The sequence below is a fragment of the Pecten maximus genome, chromosome 18, assembly GCF_902652985.1.
Source record: "Pecten maximus chromosome 18, xPecMax1.1, whole genome shotgun sequence".
Lineage (NCBI taxonomy): Eukaryota > Metazoa > Mollusca > Bivalvia > Pectinida > Pectinidae > Pecten > Pecten maximus.
Window position 1 is genome coordinate 21740751 of NC_047032.1, and position 26021 is coordinate 21766771.

A 26021-nucleotide genomic window follows, 5' to 3' on the forward strand; every position below is an offset into this window, starting at 1 on the left:
TTATGATACGTGGATATTCTACATGTATGTTTGTCTGGGCTCCGTGAGTGTTGTCATTTTAACACTAGTATTGTAACATGTTTGATGTGAATATTAAATTCATTTGACAATCGCATATACCGAAGTGGAGAGATACATGTATATCAGGTGTTGACGTACAAGTAGATTGCCACCCCTGCATGAACAAGCAGGATTCATGGTTTATAATCACATGTGTCAGTTTAATATTTTATAACCAACCAAATTTTGCATTGTTTTTAGATATAAGATTCAAATCGGCATGTTTCTGGCCATGAATGCTATCATAATATGAATGTATGCAAACAACATGCAAACAAAAAAGGGAAAACGATTAAAAACGATTCAACTGGGATTGTACAGGTACTAAAGAAACATCGTACACGTATATAAATTATAATCGCCAGGCCGATGTTCGATGTACGTTTAGTAATACATTCACAATTATAAACAAATTTAAGATGTGCTCTTTGACATTACATTGACACCTACAGCGCATAAAGAACACGACACTTGCTGTGCGTTTTTTTTGCAAATCTGTACCAGACTGTACCGTTACGAATCCGCTGTATATAATGGAACGCGCCATACCAGCGGAACCGAATCGAAATATTGTACGTTCTTTTTCTAAGGCTTACCAATTGGATCCAATATAACGGAACTTCGAATCTGAATTGTCCCTTTAAATTAGGGCTGTTACGAGTACCCGAGTTGGAGAAGTAACCGGGTCCGAAAATGTGTACCCGGGACGGGGTACCTGTCAAAATAGGAAAAATGTTGTCACACGACTGTGTCGATGTAAAACTTCTATTAAAGTAGTACAAAATCCCACTCATTATATCAGCTTGTTAGATATTGTGTTTTTCTAATTAATACAGCTATAAAATTGTCGACTGGTGCATAAAAATTGATACCACAATATCGTTCTTGAAGCATACTCCACTCAATGCCTTGACTCTCCCTCGGTAAGCCTGTCACCCCACACAACAAACAAGTTAAACGTAAAGAAAGCTAACTTACAACTATATGATTTATGTTTGTCGAGTACCCGGGTACGGGTGGGGTACTAAAATTCGGGTACCATGGGCCAAAATTCAGTACCTGTGACAGCCCTACTTTAAATTGCCGATGAAACAATTTACAATTTTTGCTAGGTTAATAAGAAAAATATCACGTTTTTATATTTGAAGCATAGCTTTCATCGGCGTCGCCATCTTAGGAGAAACTATTTGAGATCCGATTGTGTTCCATTAGACGGTGCCACCAATGTAGTATTACTGGTACGAATTCGCAGAAGGAACGCATGGTCTGTCTTTCTAAATCATTTCATATCCCAGTGAAACGGAAGTGTGTTTCTTTTCCAGAATGGAGTACGGTGTTCGTAGACAGTTCAACGTAGTGCCACACTACAATGGTGATTACAATGATTTTGTTAAATGTAGTTTTACACATCAGAAGTACCTTTTCTCTGTCAGCCTGCAGGTAGGGCGTAAGAATTGTACCTGCTGCCCCCATTGCATGATCGTAAGAGGCGACTAAATTTGGGATCTTATCTTTTCTCTTCTTTCTGAACAACTTTCTTCTTCCTAATGTCTCCCTTGACAATGCCTCACTTTTGGCCTTTAGTTGAGCGTTCGCCCCTGTGAGGAAGGCTTTGGGTTCTGTCCCCTAGCCGAGACATACCAGAGTCTTTAAAAATGGTAGTTGCTACTCCTGCTTAGCGCTCAGCATATTTGGAGTGGGACGACTGGTTCGCCCGTTGTCAGTATAATGTGACCGGGTGGGGTGTGCTGCTGGGTGTCTTCGGCAGTATGCTTCAGTGAGGTAGCACTATAAATCGGCAAAAGTTCCGGCCTATCACAAGGAGACTTAACACGAACATACCGCAGCCTCCCAAAACACACATACGCACTCACCACACGCACGGGAGGCCGTCCTTAAATGACCTTAGCTGTTAATAGGACGTTAAACAAAATAAATAAACCAAATTTCCTGGAAGGCAGTATTTTGCTCGGCTCGCAGCTGTCTGGTAGTATTCAATGCTTCCTAGAAAGAACAAATCATTCGAAAGATTTATGCTACTATTTAATGGCAATACTACAGATATATACAATGGTTCCAAATTGAGACTATGAACTATGAACTATGACCCATACAAGTTATGTTCTGTATATATTAAGCCACTGACAACACCAAAATATCATGGCGCATTCAAGCAGATAGTTTTGAATTTTTATGATTAAAAATTCTGATGAAATCTTAATTCTTAAAAAAGATCTTAAAACATAATAACAATATAAAAGTATGGAATATTTATTAAATTACGTTATGGACTTATAATATCAATTTATATAGATAACAAACTAAGATAAAGCTCTCATGGGCTCCATATCATCAGTCTAAATACATTTAAAAAGTATGCGAGGATGTTCAGTGTATCGATGTTATCATGCCTGACTAAAATAAAAAATAAATAAATGAATAAATAAAATTAAAAAATGTAATTACTTCAGAAACAGTTGCCGGAATTGTTGATGCGTTTGAATGCAAGTCTGTCAGTTCATCATCCTCATCATTATAAGAACGCACCTAAAAAGGTATATTTAACAATTAAACGCTTGTTAGATTGTATTTATTGGCAAGATCAGTTAGGGCGTCATGAATATTTATCTGCCACCCAGATTCCATTGATATTGACAATAAATACCATCTAACAAGCGTTTAATTGTTATATTTACATTAAGATAGTTAAACTTCACTTTCTCTTTGCTATCTGGATAGGTTTAAGTTCAGCTATTCCCCTGTTTGTTCAATTGAAAGAACGGCACATGTGAAATCGATTTCATTGTAGTGCTTGGTTTGCATTCAAATTGATGTGTAATACAAAGCCTCGGCGTGACTATGATCAACAAAGCATCGAAATGACGTCATAATTACGCGATTGTTTTAAGTCGAAATCTTTGCTAGGTTAATTCACCCGCAACGCATTGCAAAACGTTTTTAGCTCACCTGGACCGAAGGTCCGATGAGCTTATGCCATGGTGCAGCGTCCGTCGTCCGTCCGTCAACATTTGCTTTAAATCGCTACTAGTCAAAAAGTTTTTATTGGATTTTGACCAAATATGGTCAGAAACATCCTTGGCGGAAGGGGATCAGATTTTGCATAAATGGTGACTCTGACCCCCAAGGGGCCGGAGGGGCGGGACCCAATAGGGGAAATTGAGGCAATTCCTTTAAATCGCTACTAGTCATAAAGTTATTAATGGATTTAAACCCAAATTGGTCAGAAACATTCTTGGGGGAAGGGGAACAGATTTTGCATAAATGGTGACTCTGACCCCCAAGGGACCAAAGGGGCGGGGCCTAATGGGGAAATCGAGGTAATTCCTTTAAATCGCTACTAGTCATAAAGTTATGAAAGGATTTGAACCCAATTTGGTCAGAAACATCATTGGGGGAAGGGGAACAGATTTTGCATCAATGGTGACTCTGACCCCCAAGGGGCCAAAGCCTAATGGGGAAATAGAGGTAATTCCTTCAAATCACTACTAGTCATAAAGTTATGGATAGATTTGAACCCAATTCGGTCAGAAACATTCTTATGTGAAGGGGAACAGATTTTGCATAAATGATGACTCTGACCCCCGAGGGGCCAAAGGGGCAGGGCCCATAGGGGAAATAGAGGTAATTCCTTTAAATCGCTACTAGTCATAAAGCTATGAAAGGATTTGAACCCAATTTGGTCAGAAACATCATTGAGGAAAGGGGAACAGATTTTGCATAAATGATGACTCTGACCCCCGAGGGGCAAAAGGGGCGGGGCCCCATATGGGAAATAGAGGTAATTCCTTTAAATCGCTACTAGTCATAAAGTTATGAATAGATTTGAACCCAATTTGGTCAGAAACATCCTTTGGGGAAGGGGAACAGATTTTGCATAAATGGTGAATCTGACCCCCAAGGGGCCAAAGGGGCGGGGCCTAATGGGGAAATAGAGGTAATTCCTGCAAATCGCTACTAGTCATAAAGTTATGAATGGATTTGAACCCAATTTGGTCAGAAACATTCTTGTGGGAAGGGGAACAGATTTTGCATAAATGATGACTCTGACCCCCGAGGGGCAAAAGGGGCGGGGCCCCATATGGGAAATAGAGGTAATTCCTTTAAATCGCTACTAGTCATAAAGTTATAAATGCATGTTGTAAACTCAAAGAGTCTGGACTTCATTATTTCTTTAAAGCAGTTGGGATCCCCACCCTATAACCATATATAGCATTGTTTGAGGTTAACAAACAAAAGGAATTGAACATGAACATTATTTTGACATTTGGTCAAATCCAACCAGGTGAGCGACACAGGCCCCATGGGCCTCTTGTTTTGACGCTGACGGAAGTGACGTCATTTGATGTGGGCTGCATTTATACGGTGATCAATACCATCTGGTTTAACACAGGAGTAATGGGAGACTGTCACATGTAAATATATACAGATGTTGACCTCCCATGAAGATTCTCAGTAGTTTCATCAGTTTAATAAACATCAGGTATACATGTATGCTCCGTTTTTATGTAATACATTACTAGATACATTGTATACATGTATATTTACACTTATCAAGCGTTGTCACTATTCAACAATACCAGATGTTTTTGTTTACCATTCTTGCATGGAAACATTGACTTTGAACTTGTGTATGAAAATGTTACATTACAGTAACTACTTTTACAAAACACATGGCTTTGCTTATAAACATTTTAACGCACAAACACGATGTTTTTTTCCTAATATAGAAAAAAGTGAATATTTAGAAAGGATATTTTAATAATATCGCTAAGTGTTTTGTGTTATTTATGGTTATTTCACACGTAAAAAATAACTTTTTGTCGACGCGTAAGAAAGGTTCAAGTGAAGAGTCATCATTGGCTGTTCTAACTGTTGTAATTCCTCCCACGAGTAACCGACTTTTAGTATACCTGATTGATAGTTGTTTGTCGTCGTCTTAAGCTTAAGCGAGAACGTTGTCTTGGTCTCCTTATCTGCAAATTAAAGTACATGTATTATTTTTGAAAATGGAATCGAAATGTGTCCGAACACCTTCATTCAAAGGCTCAATTTGTGGAGAAAATGGAACTATTTTCTTTGGATAAATATTAGAATGTGAATCTTTAAATTATGTATTAGGTATTTGGGATGGGGATCTTAATGTTTCAAAGATATAACAAAGACACAAAGTCCCTAGGGGTAGGAAGACCCCAGGGCCTATCTTTTCATCATGATTTTGTTGATCCCTTGATACCCATCAATGCTATATATGGTTTTGGCGTGGGGATCTCAAAAGTTTTAAAGATACATCAAAGAAACTAAGTATCTAGGCGTGGGGAAAACCACAGGGCCTACATTTACAGCCCCACCCCATAATGATGCTACCAGTCAAATATGAGTTAAATGAATCGCCAAGTTTCAGAGAAGAAATCATGAATTGATATCAATTTAGCCAAATTGACCCCTTTTGGCACCACCCCTCAGGCCTTCGGGGGTCAGCCCCACTATTTGTACAATTTTGAATCCCCACCTCACAATGATGCTACCAGGCAAATATGAGTGATATGAATTGCTTAGTTTCAGAGAAGAAGTCGTTAATATCAATTAAGCGAAATTGATATCTTTTGCCCCTGCCACACAGCCCCCTTTACGGGTCAGCACCAACATTTGTAAAATGAAGAAGTCAATCTTAGGACCAGGTGAGCTAAAAATGATATACCTGTGGCACATCAGAACAGGCGGATATCTGTGCGGAAACATCGGAGTCGCCCTCACTTGTGTCACTCTAAAAGTGAAATTATAAATCAATCGATCAATCATGTCAGTATTATCAGTACATTACTACTACCCAATACATATGTCATTAGCTGTTAATAGGACGTTAAACAAAATAAACCAAACCAAATGTGTCATATAACGCCTTTCAGTGATTATGAATACAGACAGTATGGCGTGGTCCGAGTAGTTGTGATATACGACACGTTGTCAGTTATCTAGCCAAGAAACAGCCATCGTCGATCAGAAATATTCTGAATCATAAAAAGAAGAATTAAGGAGTTATTTGCTACCGTTTTATGTTTAATGAATTTTTGTCTGTAATGTCTTCATGAGCTATTAGTGATAATTGTAACGCAATTGCGTTCCGCTTGCTCGTTTCTGGACACATTCCAGAAATTGTAACATCCGGTTACGTAAGATACCCGTGCTGCTTTGGGGTTAATCACTTTTCGTCCGGGTGTCAGCAGGGAAAGTTGTGTTGACTTTTAATCTGTGAAATTATTTTGTAAACCGTCGCCAATCCTTTCCTAAATTTGATATTAGCTTGTCTGTTGGATATTATCTGACACTATCGTAAATGTGTTTTTATTTTCACCTGTATTATGTTGATGTATTTTCGATGTATAGAACCTTGTTTACTTTGGATCTCGGACGCCGGTGACATGTCGGAAGTCAGGTTGTTTCTTGAAGGAATTTTGTCAGTATAATGTGACCGGGTGGAGTGTGCTGCTGGGTGTATTCGGCAGTATGCTTCAGTGAGGTAGCACTATAAATCGGCAAAAGTTCCGGTCTATCACAAGGAGACTTAGCACGAACATACCGCAGCCTCCAAAAACACACATATACATGTACGCACTCATCACACGCATGCATGCATGTCGCACGCACGGGAGGCCGTCCTTAAATGACCTTAGCTGTTAATAGGACGTTAAACAAAATAAACCAAACCGTTTTGAGAGCACTCACGGAGTGGCTAATGAATATTTCCGCCTCTCGGGCTGTTTCTATACCGGTAAGGCGAAGGGTGGTTGTTGGAAACCTCGTAAGTAGATACATGTACGGGAGAAAAGACGGATAGTTAGCAAATGTTGTATTCTGACCGGTCATGCCACGTGCTTGAGACTCTGGGTAGAACAGGTTGATTTTATAAAAACATTTTTTTTATTTGTGATTAAACGGTGGTTGGCATATGATTTAGGGTAGATGTTTATAAATGTTAAACCCTCACTGTGCATTGCGGGTATTATTTTTGTACTTTGTTATTTTTACACATGTTAATAAATTCGCTTATGGCTTCATAATTCATTTGGAATCTGCAAGCGAAAGCGGCTGTCGAACCTGGGCAAAAACTACCAGGATGTGTAACGAAGCCAGCTTCTTATTGCTTTAATATATGTTTTATTAGGTCATCTGACCCGAAGGGTCAGGATGACCTATAGTCATCATGCTTCGTCCGTCGTCGTGCGCCGTGCGTCAACTTTTGACATTTCAATCTTCTTCTCAAGTTCCACCCGTGGGATTAAGCTGAAACTTGCGTGAACTGATCCTGAGATGGTCCTGACCAAGTGTTGTTATTTTTCGGGTCAGTCTGAAATCCAAGATGGCCGCCATAGCCGCCATTTTGAAAACACATTTTAAACTTCTTCTCAAGTTCCACTAGTGCTGTTGGGCTGAAACTTGCCAGACATGATCTTGAGATGATCCTGACCAAGTGTTATTATTTTTCGGGTCGGTCCGAAATCCAAGATGGCCGCCATAGCCGCCATCTTGAAAAACACATTTGAAACTTCTTCTCAAGTTCCACCAGTGCTGTTGGGCTGAAACTTGCCTGAAATGATCCTGAGATGATCCCGACCAAGTGTTCATATTATTCGGGTCGGTCCGAAATCCAAGATGGCCGCCATAGCCGCCATCTTGAAAAACACATTTTAAACTTCTTCTCAAGTTCCACCAGTGCTGTTGGGCTGAAACTTGCCTGAAATGATCCTGAGATGATCCCTACCAAGTGTTGTTATTTTTCTGGTCGGTCCGAAATCCAAGATGGCTGCTTTAGCCGCCATCTTGAAAAAACACATTTTAAACTTGTTCTCAAGTTCCACCAGTGCTATTGAGCTGAAACTTGCCTGAAATGATCCTGATATGATCGCGACCAAGAGTTCATATTATTCGGGTCGGTCCGAAATCCAAGATGGCCGTCATAGCCGCCATCTTGAAAAACACATTTTAAACTTCTTCTCAAGTTCCACCAGTGCTATTGAGCTGAAACTTGCCAGAAATGATCCTGATATGATAGCGACCAAGTGTTGTTATTTTTCGGGTTGGTCGAGAATCCAAGATGGCCGCCATAGCCGCCATCTTGAAAAACACATTTTAAACTTCTCAAGTTCCACCAGTGCTGTTGGGCTGAAACTTGCCAGAAATGATCCTGAGATGATCCTGACCAAGTGTTGTTATTTTTCGGGTCGGTCCAAAATTCAAGATGGCCGCCATAGCCGCCATCTTGAAAAACACATTTTAAACTTCTCAGGTTCCACCAGTGCTGTTGGGCTGTAACTTGCCTGAAATGATCCTGAGATGATCGCGACCAAGTGTTGTTATTTTTCGGGTCAGTCCGAAATCCAAGATGGCTGCCATAGCCGCCATCTTGAAAAACACATTTTAAACTTCTTCTCAAGTTCCACCAGTGCTATTGAGCTGAAACTTGCCTGAAATGATCTTGATATGATCCCTACCAAGTGTTGTTATTTTTCGGGTCGGTCCGAAATCCAAGATGGCCACCATAACCACCATCTTCAAAAACACATTTAAAACTTCTTCTCAAGTTCCACCAGTGCTGTTGGACTGAAACTTGCCTGAAATGTTCCTGAGATGATCCCGACAAAGTGTTGTGATTTTTTAGATTGATCTGAAATCCAAGATGGCAGCCATATCCGGAATCTTAAAAAACACATTTTAAACTTCTTCTCCAGTTCCACTGGTGTCATTGAGCTGGAAATTGGTGAGGATGTTAAGGAAGCAGGGCCAACAAAGTGTTGACATGGCAGCAATGACGGCCATTTTGTAACATGATTGCGCAATCATGGTTTTCATGAACAACACCTATTTCAAACTTCTTCTCAAATTCCACCGGTGGGATTCAGCTCTTACTTACCAGAAATTATCCTTAGATGGTCAAGACCAAGTGTTATTATTTATTGGGTCGGTCAGAAATCCAAGATGGCCACCATGGCCAACAGTGCCACTATATACTTGCTACAGAGAATGCATACTACAATAATATAAGGGTTTTAATTTAAAGGCAGATGACCGTTAAGGCCCCTGGGCCTCTTGTTGTATTTATCTTCATGTCCCATGGTGATCATGTAAATAATAAGTAGATTTCAAATCATTGTATTTTATCATATTTATTATCGTTGATTGTTTGAGTCGTCGACAATGGCAGGGAAGTAGCGAGATGCGAGTGTTGTAAAGTGTGATTGTTTTGTGTACTTTCACGTGTGACGATTGGTAGTGGTGTTTGTGCGAGATTTGTGTCCGTTTGTGATTGCGCTGCGCCGCTAGGATAGAATGTACAGTTGGAAGGGTTTGGTGTGAATCGATGTTTGTATGAGTTGGAGCAGTTGTGTATTTCAGCGTTAGTTACCGAGAGTTGGTCCGGTCGTGGTGATGTTTCTGCTGTGTGATGGAAGCTGCCATTGTTGTGAGAGTACGCATGTGCGGGAGAGAGAGATATTACGTATTTCCGGTATAGGGGTTTGGCCTGACGGATAGCGGGAAATTATGAATGTCGGTGTTCGTAAAATAAACACCGATTTTTATTTTCCGCTATTCGATTTGTTTAAACTCTTGGGCCGATATACGATGTTTTTATTGGTTATTGATCACCATGGGGTATAAATATATAAATTTAACGTGGTACACAGTTCTTGGAGTTAATCTAGGTAAGTAATAGCTCAAATTTACGCTACCAAAACGATGTTTGAGTTGAGCGATACCAGCTAACTCCTGGATATAATATAGCGATACCAGCTAACTCCTGGATATAATATAGCGATACTAGCTAACTCCTCTGGATATAATATAGCGATACCAGCTGACTTAGTAGTAGAATTAGTTACTTCTGTCTCAGAATAAGTGAATTGTGTACTACATTTTTTTGTTTAAAGTTGAATAAAAATTTGTTGAAAATATGCCTAGATCAAAGAGTAGGAGACAGGCTAGGGTAGATTATGCTAGTTTAGCTAATACTGGTGGTGGCTGATACACAGGATGAGTTGTCAGAATTAGCAAAGACCATAGAAAGGGTGGCAGTTACAGAGGGTAAATTAGAGTCTTTAGAGAATACTGTGATCCAATCTCAGGAAAGATTTGAGAAATATCACGAGGAATTATTGCAATCTAATGAGAATTTAGAGAAATCTGTGGGGAAAACCCTATCAGAAGTGTTAGAGCGTCTTGACAAAGTAGTTGCCCAAGGTTTCAATGACCGTCCCACCCAGGACAGGACCGCACAGGCAAGCAGAGCATCAATTGGACACGATACCAGTTCCAATGCACCAATCTTGGATATAGATGATGATGAAAGTTCTGGTATACCGTTACCAGGTAACAACACCATATTCATGAACTTGAGGCCAGATGAGGAGAGGAAACCATGGCTCCGTTACAGGATGTGTCACCGTGACTAAAGAATAGACATCCAGACGGACTTTTCTAGGTGGCTGATACATTTTTAGTTAAATTATTTACTTATTTTACTTAAACTTACATTAAACACATATGGTCTGAATATCGACACCACATAATAAGGATTACAAGCCCAAAGGAAAAGGATACCTGAAGAAGAGTAATAATAACTGAAAATAAAACAAAGTTGTGCAAAACATTATTTTACGTACCGCTAAACCAGAGCGTCTTGCACGTACGTAGAGCTTTGACCGCCCTAAATCGCTTCTGATTGAGTTGACATCTGAAGCAAGGATTACTTTAAATGCCATCCTATTGTCCTTGTTGGCCTTTAATAACTCAATCTCCTTGCCTGCCATCACAGGAAATGAATTGACAATTTTTTGGAGGAGGTGCTGGCGTTCAAGATTTCGCTGCACTTTAATGAACTTTTCCCCTACAAATAGATACATTCACCGACTTGCCAACATACCTATGCCTCTGACGGCATGGAAAACTTGGGTGGTACTGTTTCACAAAGCTTCATAACATGCTAATTGTGGATCAAGGCACATAAAGGTATGTGAAATGAAGTGTAAAAACCAATTTTGGAATGATCTATATACAATGTAATAAACATTTTAGTAAATAGAAATGTTTCGATAAGGAAAACGCCTTTCTGGTTAAAAAAAAACAAAACAACAGTAAATAATAAAATGGTGTTTTATTAAGGATTGTACCTCATTTCGACTGCGTATACGAGAGTATGCCCGCAGTTGGCAACGAACATTTCCTCTTGTTGGCGCGTTAGCGCTCAATAGGATACGTTCGTTGCCAACTGCGGGCATACTACCGTATGAGCAGTGAAAATGAGGTGCAATCTTTATTTTTACATCAAACCACAATTTCCGTTTTGAATTAACTATGGTTGTCAAGAAGAGCGTGTATAGACACTTATTTAGTAATGACGTGGTCAAATGTTCTCTACGAACTGTACGCTTCAGCCATTTGTTGTTAGACTACATCGTGGAGAGGTTAGATATGCTCCAATTTCCGAAATATTGTTTGGACAAAATACTCACTTGCCGTTAGCTTTTTGTGCAGAGATCATTGGGTATTGGGAGAAAGCGATACAATTGCGTTGATCAGTACTTTAGAATGACGACGTCATAATTATGTAACCGATTCCCGCGCTTACTAATCCGCTGAGCCTTTTTGCTAATTTATTCGCACTCGGAGTTTACTTAGCTGAAGAAGGAAGAGATGTAAATATATTATGGAATGGTATCAGAAGAGCATTTAAAAGTCAATGATTTAATTAAATTGCCAAATGAATATTTTTTTTTATACTTTTCAGGAATAAAAAAAAATATATGATAATATCAATACAAACATCAGTCTATTCCAACGGATATATATTATATATATATATATTTTTTTTAAGTGTAAAGTTTAGTGGACCACGTTGGCAGCTTTCACGTTCAAACCTTGGCATGCTGAATGTACTGGGCACAGTAGTGAGGTTTTTCATTGTTGTATTTCATATAGTTCGATAACATGGACATGACGACCCAGTCAAGTGGCTCGTGTCGCTCGTGGCTCTCTATTCGCCCTGTAGGTAGGGCGTAAGAATTGTACCTGCTGCCCCCATTGCATGATCGTAAGAGGCGACTAAATTTGGGATCTTACCTTTTCTCTTCTTTCTGAACAACTTTCTTCTTCCTAATGTCTCCCTTGACAATGCCTCACTTTTGCCCTTTAATTGAGCGTTCGCCCCTGTGAGGAAGTCTTTGGGCCCTGTCCCCTAGCCGGGACATACCAGAGTCTTTAAACATGGTAGTTGCTGCTCCTTGCTTAGCGCTCAGCATATTAGGAATGAGACGACTGGTTCGCCCGTTGTCAGTATAATGTGACCGGGTGGGGTGTGCTGCTGGGTGTCTTCGGCAGTATGCTTCAGTGAGGTAGCACTATAAATCGGCAAAAGTTCCGGCCTATCACAAGGAGACCTAACACGAACATACCGCAGCCTCCCAAAACACACATACGCACTCACCACACGCATGCATGTCGCACGCACGGGAGGCCGTCCTTAAATGACCTTAGCTGTTCATAGGACGTTAAACAAAATAAACCTAACCAAAGTTTCATGAAATAAAATATACCTGAAATGCACGTGCTCTCCCACAAGTAGAGAAAAACCAATTTTCCTTATCGCCAATATTGTCAGACTCTTGACAGACAAGCCCTTTCACAACACGTCCTATCAACAGCTTAGGATATACCAGAATCTTGAAAAATAGCAATCTAATTAAAATCTAGATGGACATTCTCACTAAGTTACATGGACATCTAACAAGTAATGGTTATATCATAGGCTCGAGCGGATATGTTGGTTATCACACGAGAGGGTTGAGCCCCGCCCCTCGAGTGTGATGACCGACATATACGCGAGAAGCAATGATATAACTTTTTTGTCGCATAAAGTGTCACGTGATTTCCAGTGTGTGAAAAAATAATTAAAAAATAGATTAAATCAGTTCGCGCGAAAGCTACACGAGGTCAAGATGTCAGATTATGTAAAAAATTTCAGTGAGGTAGCACTATAAATCAGCAACAGTTCCGGCATATCACAAGGAGACATAACACAAACATACCGCAGCCTCCCAAAACACACATACGCACTCACCACACGCATGCATGTCGCACGCACGGGAGGCCGTCCTTAAATGACCTTAGCTGTTAATAGGACGTTAAACAAAATAAACCAAATCATTCCGTGCTAATTACGTCGTGTTGTTCTGCGGCTGGACTAAGTGGTCAGTTCACTAATCACTCTGAGAACTGCCCTGCAGGTAGGGCGTAAGAATTGTACCTGCTGCCCCCATTGCATGATCGTAAGAGGCGACTAAATTTGGGATCTTATCTTTTCTCTTCGTCCTTAACAACTTTCTTCTTCCTAACGTCTCCCTTGACACTGCCTCACTTTTGGCCTTTAGTTGAGCGTTCGCCCCTGTGAGGAAGGCTTTGGGTTCTGTCCCCTAGCCGAGACATACCAGAGTCTTTAAAAATGGTAGTTGCTGCTCCTGCTTAGCGCTCAGCAAATTAGGAGTGGGACGACTGGTTCGCCCGTTGTCAGTATAATGTGACCGGGTGGGGTGTGCTGCTGGGTGTGTTCGGCAGTATGCTTCAGTGAGGTAGCACTCTAAATCGGCAATAGATCCGGCCTATCACAAGGAGGCTTAACACAAACATACCGCAGCCTCCCAAAACACACATACGCACTCACCACACCCATGCATGTCGCACGCACGGGAGGCCGTCCTTAAATGACCTTAGATGTTAATAGGACGTTAAACAAAATAAACCAAACCAAACCAAACCCAAAACACACATACGCACTCATCACACACATACATGTCGCACGCACGGGAGGCCGTCCTTAAATGACCTTAGCTGTCAATAGGACGTTAAACAAAATAAACTAAACTAAACACTCTGGGAAGCGCGCGTGTGCAACACACCATTATTTCAACAGGGAGTTGATGAGCAGCTTATCATGTGTCGGACCGGTCACCGGAGCTCTGCGGTAAGAGCATACAGAAGACCATGTCAAGCACAAGCGGTACAGGTCAGTAAGATGCTTGATCCCCCCAAAATCAAACTTAGATATACAAATGTAGAAACGGTAAGCAATCCATCTAAGGGAAAAAATGCCCAGTTCATTTACAAACAAACTCGTACCAACGCCGTGCATGTCGCACGCACGGGAGGCCGTCCTTAAATGACCTTAGCTGTTAATAGGACGTTAAACAAAATAAACCAAATCATTCCGTGCTAATTACGTCGTGTTGTTCTGCGGCTGGACTAAGTGGTCAGTTCACTAATCACTCTGAGAACTGCCCTGCAGGTAGGGCGTAAGAATTGTACCTGCTGCCCCCATTGCATGATCGTAAGAGGCGACTAAATTTGGGATCTTATCTTTTCTCTTCGTCCTTAACAACTTTCTTCTTCCTAACGTCTCCCTTGACACTGCCTCACTTTTGGCCTTTAGTTGAGCGTTCGCCCCTGTGAGGAAGGCTTTGGGTTCTGTCCCCTAGCCGAGACATACCAGAGTCTTTAAAAATGGTAGTTGCTGCTCCTGCTTAGCGCTCAGCAAATTAGGAGTGGGACGACTGGTTCGCCCGTTGTCAGTATAATGTGACCGGGTGGGGTGTGCTGCTGGGTGTGTTCGGCAGTATGCTTCAGTGAGGTAGCACTCTAAATCGGCAATAGATCCGGCCTATCACAAGGAGGCTTAACACAAACATACCGCAGCCTCCCAAAACACACATACGCACTCACCACACCCATGCATGTCGCACGCACGGGAGGCCGTCCTTAAATGACCTTAGATGTTAATAGGACGTTAAACAAAATAAACCAAACCAAACCAAACCCAAAACACACATACGCACTCATCACACGCATACATGTCGCACGCACGGGAGGCCGTCCTTAAATGACCTTAGCTGTCAATAGGACGTTAAACAAAATAAACTAAACTAAACACTCTGGGAAGCGCGCGTGTGCAACACACCATTATTTCAACAGGGAGTTGATGAGCAGCTTATCATGTGTCGGACCGGTCACCGGAGCTCTGCGGTAAGAGCATACAGAAGACCATGTCAAGCACAAGCGGTACAGGTCAGTAAGATGCTTGATCCCCCCAAAATCAAACTTAGATATACAAATGTAGAAACGGTAAGCAATCCATCTAAGGGAAAAAATGCCCAGTTCATTTACAAACAAACTCGTACCAACGCCGTGCATGTCGCACGCACGGGAGGCCGTCCTTAATGACCTTAGCTGTTAATAGGACGTTAAACAAAATCAAACCAAACCAACGCCGTTAGCGGATATTTCCAACATTCATCGTCAGGGACAGATTTTCAACTGCGTGGTATCGTTCCATTTTTCTGTCTGTAACAGAGCGCATGATTAATTAAATTTAAATCACTGCCTCCGCTAGGGATCGAATCCGGGACATCTGGCTTACTAGTCTTACGCTCAACCGATCGAGCTAAAGAGAAGCCGAGCGGTATATTGCGGCTAGTATTTACCAGGGTTACATACTCCCCCTCCAGTAAAGAACTCGTCCTCGAATAAGTTCCGGTACATCGATACACACATGCGCAAAGCCCGATTTACCTGTGCTTGCGTGTGTTTGATAGGGACAAGGCGCTCTCGATAAGGGATATGCTTGACTGGTCACGAATAAAGGGGGCCACCACTTGTACATGAACATTGTAAAATAGCGATGTTTCTTATCTCTGTATTTGGATCTCGCAATTGTAAACTCTGAAGGACAGATAGAGAGTCGGAACAAATGATTGCCTTTTTAATGCGTTGTTCATCGATATGGTCAAGGGCCAAATCGATGGCACATGACTTGAAACAAATTGACAGATTATGCAATGCAATTTGTATATGCACTCTAGTCATGCTAATTCGGACATATAAAAGGTCACCCCGACGTGACCCCTTATGGGATGTTGTTAGATGTTCATGTAGCGTAGTGAGAATGACCATCTATATTTTAATTAGATTGTTAACATATCAAGCATTATAAACTATGTAAACACTGTAGGTCAGTACCACCAGATATGAGTAAGCATTGGTACATTTTTCATTTTAAATTGGATACGTGAATGTACCAGTATTTGTTTCCATGTTTCGTTTGACAAATTTTCCCTCCCCCACTTTTAATCACCATTTGTTGGCTATACTAACATAAACAATGTTAATGAGCCGTTAAGGATGTAATGGATAGATTTAATCGCATGAAGGCTATAAGGAGTATGGCACAATTAAAATGAAGAGATAAAGATGAAAATATTAATTAAAAAAAAAAAAAAAAACCTACGCATACCGGAGCTGTAAAGATTCTGACACCACAAAGAAAATGAAAACAGGGAGGATAATATTTTAGGTTAATAGCCACGTACTATTGTTATGAAAAGAATATGATACTTCTCCTAATTGAACAAGCAAATATTGATTATTTTTCTGATTCAGTATTTGCTTTTGTTGGCGCACGACTACCTGAATGCATCGCTAACAAAATCAAACATTGGGTAGGACGTCAGAATATTGATCATTTCACGCATAACTGTCATTTACAAGCGGAAAGTTTTACAGTGTGCCCCTGGACATTGCTATTTGACCACATACGATGAAGATTGTGATACAAACAATTACCATCCTTTCCACGGTGACATTATGTGGAGGTGAGTTATTTATCTTTTTAATTTTTGTAACATTTTTTTTCCCGTTTAATTATAAAGTTTTCCCCCAGAGTCTGTAGAATGTATTTGCCAGTGTTGTTTTTATTGGTTGTTCCTGTTTCCCCCTAAACAAGTCCAATAATATTAGATTTTTAAAGAAAGATGTTTGTTCCCTTTCCTGTTTTCGGTGGATGATTCTTATACTTTTTGCTAAAATGAAAAGGTAAACACCAAAAAATGGTATCTACACGGCAATCTCTAGCTACAGTACTCATTTACTTCATATCGGTATAGGATATTATGTAAAGTTTATTTTGTAAAAAAAAGTATGGGTTTGGCAGCGTATTTTAAACGCATTTGTTGTATTTAAATATGGATAAGATATCACACAAGTGTGTTTTTCATGTGTGTAGTATTGTGATGTTTTACGGCCAATCAACAATTCATTCGTAGCATTTATTGCCAAAAAAAACCCTGTAGATTAGAAAGACGTTCACAAAAACAAACTCATCAAACCCAAACTGAAATGTTTACAGGTAACATTCGAAAAATCACCGATATCAAACGAACTGGTTTCCAAACACATGATATAATTATTAAATATCAGCGATGCATAAATTAAAGACGTAATGTTTAAAAGGTCAAGGGAGACCGTTTGAAATCGGAGCACTCTGTGATAGACTGCTTGAGAGTAAAATGATGATCCTGCCATGATCACGATTCCGACAGTCAATTGTAAGAGTACCATTTAGGACTCCTCACAGTTTTTGGTCATTTCAGAAATTAGCTATGACCTTTATTTGTTAACAATGTGTCACTCTCTCACAATAGGTATCGTTAGAGAAAACTTAACTAAAGGCCAAAAGTGAGGCATTGTCAAGGGAGACATAAGGAAAGGCTGTCCTGCAGGTAGGGCGTAAGAATTGTACCTGCAGCTGCCCCGTTGCATGATCCTAAGAGTCGTCCGTCCGTGCGTCCGTCCGTGTGTCCGTCCGAGATTCTTTTCCGGGCTATAACTCCATAACCGTTCAACGCAGCTCCTTGAAAATGTCTGTATATATCAGACTAGTGCCCTAGTTGTGCCTTTTGCTATGGCGGACCTTCCATTTTCGGTATTTGTTCTGTCACCATAGAAACTTAATCAGAAATACCAAATTACTGTTTCCTTTTGTTTCCGGGCTATAACTCCATAACCGTTCAACGCAGCTCCTTGAAAATGTCTGTATATATCAGACTAGTGCCCTAGTTGTGCCTTTTGCTATGGCGGACCTTCCATTTTCGGTATTTGTTCTGTCACCATAGAAACTTAATCAGAAAAACCAAATTACTGTTTCCTTTTGTTTCCGGGCTATAACTCCATAACCGTTCAACGCAGCTCCTTGAAACTTTCTGTATTTATCAGACTAGTGCCCTAGTTGTGCCTTTGCTATTGGGGACCTTCCATTTTCGGTATTTGTTCTGTCACCATAGAAACTTAATCAGAAAAACCAAATTACTGTTTCCTTTTGTTTCCGGGCTATAACTCCATAACCGTTCAACGCAGCTCCTTGAAACTTTCTGTATATATCAGACTAGTGCCCTTGTTGTGCCTTTTGCTATTGCGGACCATCCATTTTCGGTATTTATTTCTGTCACCATGGAGACTTAATCAAAAATACCAAATTACTGTCTCCTTAATAACTCTTACTTTGAGCTTGATATATACATGTATTTGGGTTTTCATACCAAATGCGGGGCGCGGGGGATAATGCCAAGCTTTGCGGCTCACTATTTCTCTTCTTTCTGAACAACTTTCTTCTTCCTAATGTCTCCCTTGACAATGTCTCACTTTTGGCCTTTAGTTGAGCGTTCGCCGCTGTGAGGAAGGCTTTGGGTTCTGTCCCCTAGCCGAGACATACCAGAGTCTTTAAAAATGGTAGCTGCTTAGCGCTCAGCATATTAGGAGTGGGACGATTGGTTCGCCCGTTGTCAGTATAATGTGAACGAGTGGGGTCTCCTGCTGGGTGTCTTCGGCAGTGTGCTTCAGTGAGGTATCACTATAAATCGGCAAAAGTTCTAGCCTATCACAAGGAGATTTAACACGTACATACCGCAGCCTCCCAAGACACACATTAGCACTCACCACACGCATGCATATCGCAATCACGGGAGGCCGTCCTTAAATGAGCTTAGTGCTAATAGGACGTTAAATAAAATTAACCAATCAATCAATCTTACCACCATGCAATGGGGACAGCCGGTACAATTCTTACGCCCTACCTTCAGGGCAGAAGTTAAACAAAATGTCGGAATTTACAAATTATGATAATAATGTATGCATGATGAAAACTCGACAGTTTTCCATCCATATTTGATTATCCTAACGCAATTTCCCTGTAACACACAATATTATTGTGGAAAACCAATTTTTTCACCACGAGTACTTTTTATACCTCGTTTTTACGAGTGTATATTTTCATGAATTGATCATTTTTCTACTAGTTGTATTTATTTTCATGGGCGCTTTCTTTCAGTTTTATGTTGCTCTAAATGACTCAAATATATGTCGAAGGCTTTGTATATTACAATATATGTTACACATTTCAGCTGGATGTAGTCCTTGTGATTTTGATCTGGTAACTGGGCCCTACGGTGTTTCTGACGATGCACTAACAGCGTCCTCTACTCACGGCTCTTGTCCTATACAAAGAGTGAGGTTTAGCAGTTCTCACGGTTGGTGTCCAGCGTATACAGGAGACGGACACTATATACAGGTAATATTCAGGACTACATATTTGTATTAAATATAATATGCATTATCATACTGGATACAACTTACATGTTTTACCTATATGGGAGCGTCTACGTGGCGACATCCAACTGAAAAGGCGCAAATAAAATAACGGCAGATGTTTGCGATAAGATATCAGCTATTATCATACTGAACATGATCTGTAACAGGTAACGGTAAACAAATTCGTGCAACTGCACGTGATATATATACAAGTAACACTAAAAACAAAAAAAATCACTTGTAGGTTCTCCTTGGTCCTTTTTTTAAAATACATATTACATTTTCGGACCAGTCGGAAAACAACATGGCCGACAAGCAGCTATCTTGGATTTTGACAATTGAAGTTTGTTATCGCTATTTCTCAGAAAGTGCTGAAGGGATCTTTCTGAAATTTCATATGTAGGTTCCCCTTGGCCCCTTATTATGCATAATACATTGTCGGACCAGTCGGAAAACAACATGGCCAACAGACCGTCATTATTGCTAAATCTCAGATTTCATATATAGGTTCCCCTTGTTTGAAAAGTACTGGAGGGATGTTTCTCAATTTACACAGATTAGTAAAAGGAAGGGGGAAATAGAGAAAAGATCAATCTGACATGGAACCTATAAAGATCATTCAATGGTGGTGCCAAGATCCCTCTGGGATCTCTTTCTTTACTTTCCCCTGTTTTCCCCCTGTCATTTGAAAGTAAAAACAAAGTGAGTGGGAGCTCGCATAAATATAAGACTCTTTCATATGTGTATATGTAGGATAGGGATATTCCACACGAGGGGTCACAAAATGTGGTGAAACCCGAGGCTTGCCGAGGGTTTTTACCACATTTTGTGGTCTTTTTCTCTCATAATACTACCAAATGTCTGGCGAAAGTGTCCCTCAGCCATTCATTTTCTTTAAGTTTTTATTTTTTTTTATTTGACGTTTTTACTTAAAATACTTATTATATTCTGAAAGATCATACCCGATTTTGGCAAACAAAGTTTACACACAAATTTCATTCCTTTTGTAGTTAAGTCAACATCCGAGAAAAAGAAGTTCTATCAACAATACTTTGAACAATCAAACGCTGAAATGAGTTTTCCAATTTTACATATGATTTGATTTGCACCTCGACATATTTGATCATGTACTTTTTATTGCCAAGTCGCATTTTTTTAATAAAATACTACGTCACTGCATGACGTCACGACTGTCATTGGAATTCCATTCATAGTTCAAGGCTATTGAGAGTGATGTCGATCTCGATCGCCATGACGCGGCGATGTTTCGTGGGTGGTAATTTTAAATTCACGGTGATTTTAGCAACTTGTGTGAACCAGTGACTCTGATACGAGTATTCGATCTTTTCTGTGACATAGGATTATATGTGTTTAACCGGTTTTCTTGATAGAATGACGAAGATAGGTCCGTCGATAACGATGATCATATTGAAAGGCTAGAATGACAGTTAGTTTTCCTGATTACTCCAGGCCTACACAAATATAGACTCGGTGTTACAATTAAAATCAATTTTTTATTAGCTCACCTGCCCGAAGGGCAAGTGAGCTTATGCCGTGGCGCGGCGTCCGTCGTCCGTCCGTCGTCCGTCCGGCCGTCCGTCCGGCGTCAACTTTTCCATTCAAGCAACTTCTCAATAAACAAAAGGCCCAGAGACCTAATATTGGGCCTGTAGCATGCTGGGGTGAAGGGCTACCAAGTTTGTTCAAATGAATAATGTTGACCTTCATTCAAGGTCACAGGGGTCAAAAAGGCTAAAATCTTTAAACGACTTCTTCTCAATAACCAAGAGTCCCAGGGAGTTGATATTGGGTCTGCAGCATGCTGGGGTGAAGGGCTACCAAGTTTGTTCAAATGAATGACCTTGACATTCATTCAAGGTCACAGGGGTCAAATATGCTAAAAAAAATAAACGACTTCTTAATAGCCAAAAGACCCAGGGACTTGATATTGGGTCTGTAGCATACTGGGGTAAAGGGCTACCAAGTTTGTTCAAATGAATGACTTTGACCTTCATTCAAGGTCACAGGGGTCAAAAAGGCTAAAATATTTAAACGACTTCTTCTTAATAACCAAGAGTCCCAGGGAGTTGATATTGGGTCTGTAGCATGCTGGGGTAAAGGGCTACCAAGTTTGTTCAAATGAATGACCTTGACCTTCATTCAAGGTCACAGGAGTCAACAAGGCTAAAATCTTTAAACAACTTCTCAATAACCAAGAGTCCCAGGGAGTTGATATTGGGTCTGTAGCATGCTGGAGTAAAGGGCTACCAAGATTGTTCAAATGAATGACCTTGACCTTCATTCAAGGTCACAGGGGTCAAAAAGGCTAAAATCTTTAAACGACTTCTTCTTAATAACCAAGAGTCCCAGGGAGTTGATATTGGGTCTGTAGCATGCTGAGGTAAAGGGCTACCACGTTTGTTCAAATGAATGACTTTGACCTTCATTCAAGGTCACAGGGGTCAAAAAGGCTAAAATCTTTAAACGACTTCTTCTCAATAACCAAGAGTCCCAGGGAGTTGATATTTGGTCTGTAGCATGCTGGGGTGAAGGGCTACCAAGTTTGTTAAATTGAATTACCTTGACCTTCATTCAAGGTCACAGGAGTCAAAAAGGCTAAAATCTGTTTAAATGACTTGTTCTCAATAACAAACAGTCCCAGAGACCTAATATTTGGCCTGTAGCATGCTGGGGTGAAGGGCTACCAAGTTTGTTCAAATGAATGACCTTGACCTTCATTCAAGGTCACAGGAGTCAAAAAGGCTAAAATCTGTTAAACGACTTCCTCTCAATAACCAAGAGTCCCAGGGAGTTGATATTGGGTCTGTAAAATGCTGGGGTAAAGGGCTACCAAGTTTGTTCAAATGAATGACCTTGACCTTCATTCAAGGTCACAGGAGTCAAAAAGGCTAGAATCTTTAAACGACTTCTTCTCAATAACCAAGAGTCCCATGGAGTTAATATTGGGTCTGTAGCATGCTGGGGTGAAGGGCTCTCAAGTTTGTTCAAATGAATGACCCTGACTCACATTCAAGGTCACATCGATCAAGTATGCTTAAATCTTTAAATGGCTTTTAGTGAAAAGCCAAAGTGCAGAGAGACATTATATTGGTACTGTAGCATGCTTTCAAATAACTGCAGGATCCATATATGAAAAGATCACTGCATTGCAGGTGAGCGATTTGGGCCCATTGGGCCCTTGTATATGAACATCGAGGAGTGTAATTTTTACCGAATGTTCGTTCATTTAAGAGCCAATTCCCAATTTCGAAATACACAGGTTACTGAGTAGGCTTACAGTAGAGTGAACAAATTCCAAGCCCCTGTGCTGACGCAAACAGAACCATTTCATCGGTTGTGATGTTTGACACTTTCATTTTTATAATCTTTTTTTTTTATTTATGGCTTTTATTCAACTTCCTATCATTGCCAGGTGATTGTGTGTGTTTGCATGTTTTTAATGGCAAATGACAAACCTGTAGAGTAGCTATATATATAGGCCAGTCTGTACTGTACTGCAGACCTGCCAACCTTTCAAATTCAAAAATAGTAATTTGGCCCATTTTTGAGCAAAAAAAGAGTAATTCTTAACAATTCTTGCCAAATCTATTGCATCAAAAAGAGTAATTTGCTACTATTTCGAGAGAAAAAAGAGTAACGACCACCACAAAATAGTAAAGATTACTATAAAATAGTAGTAGTTGGCAGGTCTGGACTACTGTAACTGTTACAACAGGCCTGTAGGCCTACTGTAACGGAGTTATATTTTCGTTCAGATGAATTGTCTAATCGTTTAACCGTGTAGCCTATTGGTTTATTGCTGATATGATATATATTTATCTCAGAATGTGTGCGTTTTTTATAGTTAAATCCAACGTTCCAAAACCGACGCCGACGATATACATGTAATAAATGGAAGGACTGTCGGATGTAAACACAAGCACACGACGTTGTAAGAGCTGTCCCCCTTGAACGCAGATTACTCCGCACACGTGAAATGCTTAGATTTATCTTACATAGTTATCTTACATGGGCAAACTCTATCAAACATGGCGAGAAATGAGAGAATACATCCTCACCTTGATCAAGAAAATAATTCTGTCCGCGCATTAGGTTTTTGGTTTATTTCTTTTAACGTCCTATTAACAGCCTAGGCCATGAGTTCATGAGATATGTAAATTCTTTTAAAGTGCAATCGTCATCCATTTTGTTTTTCAATCAGTCGCAACATTCAATCTGCAAAACCAGACACCGTGGGTAATGTATTGTATTGTTTTACGTTTACGGCCCATTGACAATTTGAGTCATTTAGGGCTAAATTCAATTTCTTTGTTTTATTTTAAGAAAGATGTTCATAGACAGAAACACATCTAACTAAAAATCTTAAGATCAAATTCTAAACACCACTGATATCAAATGATCTGGTTGTAACACATATTATACTTATTGTATGTTTCTATAGCTCTCAAATAATCAAAATGAACCTACAGACTATACATGAATTTTTTTTGAAAAATGACACAAATTACCAAGTGATATTACACTGAAAACGGTCTCCTGTTACATAGAAGTTAATTATATACAATGATTGATGTCTGTTTTCTACCAAGCATTGATGTTTATTTGATAATTTAAGGCTTTCGTGAAGGCCAGGGAACAACAATGGTATTTTGGAATTATTGCTTGAAAAGCAAAAGTAGTATTGCTTCTTTCTAAATTCAAACAAAGCATACACTATTGAATTGTATCTCGTGTCATTGATAACATCTATTGCAGCAGCTGTTTCTGCATAACCTAACAATGAACTTATCCTTTAATGATAAAAGCTAATTAACTAATAAGGGCTAGTCAAGTAATACAATTCTCAATTATTTGATAAGTTATTGTTTGATTTAATAGCATAGCTGTTGCTAGGACATTTAGCAATACAAAACCAAATCAAACGATGGTAGAATATAACAGATAAATAAATAAATAAAAAACGTAATTAAACATTTTCTCTCGAACAAAACGCACTTGTCGATCACATCAATTTAAACCAAAGTAATTACTAATATAATCCGTACTTGTTTTTCCGTTATTTTATGCTTGCCACTCCATTTGCTAGCGGATATGTCAATAAATCGATGTAATTGTGTTTCAAGAAGGTACTGCTTAGAAAAATATTGTATCTTGTTGACAATGAAACACGAGAGCTGCAAATTTTTATTTTTCTTCTATTTTTTTTTTGTACTTGTTTTAAAATTTGATTGTCATTACAGTGACATTTTAATGTCGGTAATTGCTGTATTTTACTGACAGCGTTTCTTGCAATTACCATCCACAGGTAGAATTTCTAGCTGTTTCGACATTGAAAGCCATACAGACTCGTGGACGTGGAGATCATAATCAATGGGTGACGTTATACAGTGTTAACACCAGCATGGACGGACTTAACTGGAGTTCTATATTGAACGCTACAGGCAGTATTAAGGTAACTCGAACGGTTTTAATTGTGCTTAACAAACACTAGATTATTTTGTACACTATAAAATTTTAACGAGTTCTTTTGGAAATCTTTAACGCTCCCTTTTCCTCGTAAAATCTACATCTTAGATTGCTGTCTATAATTAGCTCCTATACCAAACCGTGTGTACAAAGAGTTGGAACATCGCCGGATGGTCTTATAATTGTTTAGTGTAAATATGTTTATATTGTTTACCATTTGGTTATATAGATTATACCAATCGTGCTTCGTCCGTCGTTGTTTTTATAAAATTGTGAGCTTTTTCCAAAGATGCATTACCTTTAATTACTGGGTCAGTATGGTAGTATTTTTGCAGTTCTATCAAATACTTTTGTAATCATCTTCTCTAGACCATAGACTATTCTATCTCTCTCTCCAGGACTGTTTTATCAATTTCAAACGCATACGACGCAAGAATGTCGCATTCATTTTGTTTTAGAGAAACACAAACTACTTGTTTCTTAAGCATTTCAGCAATCCTCACCCCTTTTCCCCTTCCGATATTCTAAAAAGAAAAGACAAACCTGATTCGCAGTCAGTGCCTTGTGCAAAAATTGACCTCGGTAGAATCAGGCGCAATTTACGCAGAAAGGGGGCGTTTATTTAAAGTGTTTAAGCGACGAAATTACATCGCAGTTACGGCGCGTATCAAATATAGTCGTTTCGGATAATTTTTCCGGAATTTCGTATTTGTACAAGTTTCATAAAAAAAAAGTTGGTGTTTGTTTCTACTGTTGTGTGGTCAAAAACCTACCCCGCGCGGACTCAAAACAGAAAAAGAACATACCTATGACCTCACATTTATTGTTTTCATGACGAACTTAACATCTAGTAACAATATTGATTTATTTATAATTCCCGACTCCATTTCACGGTGGTGATATGCTTTTCATACCCGGTCGGGAACTGAAGCATACTGTCGAAGACACTCAGCAGCACACCCCAACCGGTCACATCATACTGACAAACGTCGACC

At 39.7% G+C, this 26021-nt stretch overlaps 1 protein-coding gene across 1 annotated transcript; it reads left to right on the forward strand.

The window, feature by feature from the left end:
- Nucleotides 1–16655: 16655 nt before the first annotated feature.
- LOC117317153 (discoidin-2-like) lies at nucleotides 16656–25012 on the forward strand (the record flags this gene model as incomplete). Its single annotated transcript, XM_033871952.1, is given in 3 exon segments — nucleotides 16656–16769; nucleotides 19353–19519; nucleotides 24866–25012. Coding segments are annotated over 3 exon segments (369 nt in total), but the record flags the coding sequence as incomplete, so codon positions are not given.
- Between the last annotated feature and the right edge of the window lie 1009 nt (nucleotides 25013–26021).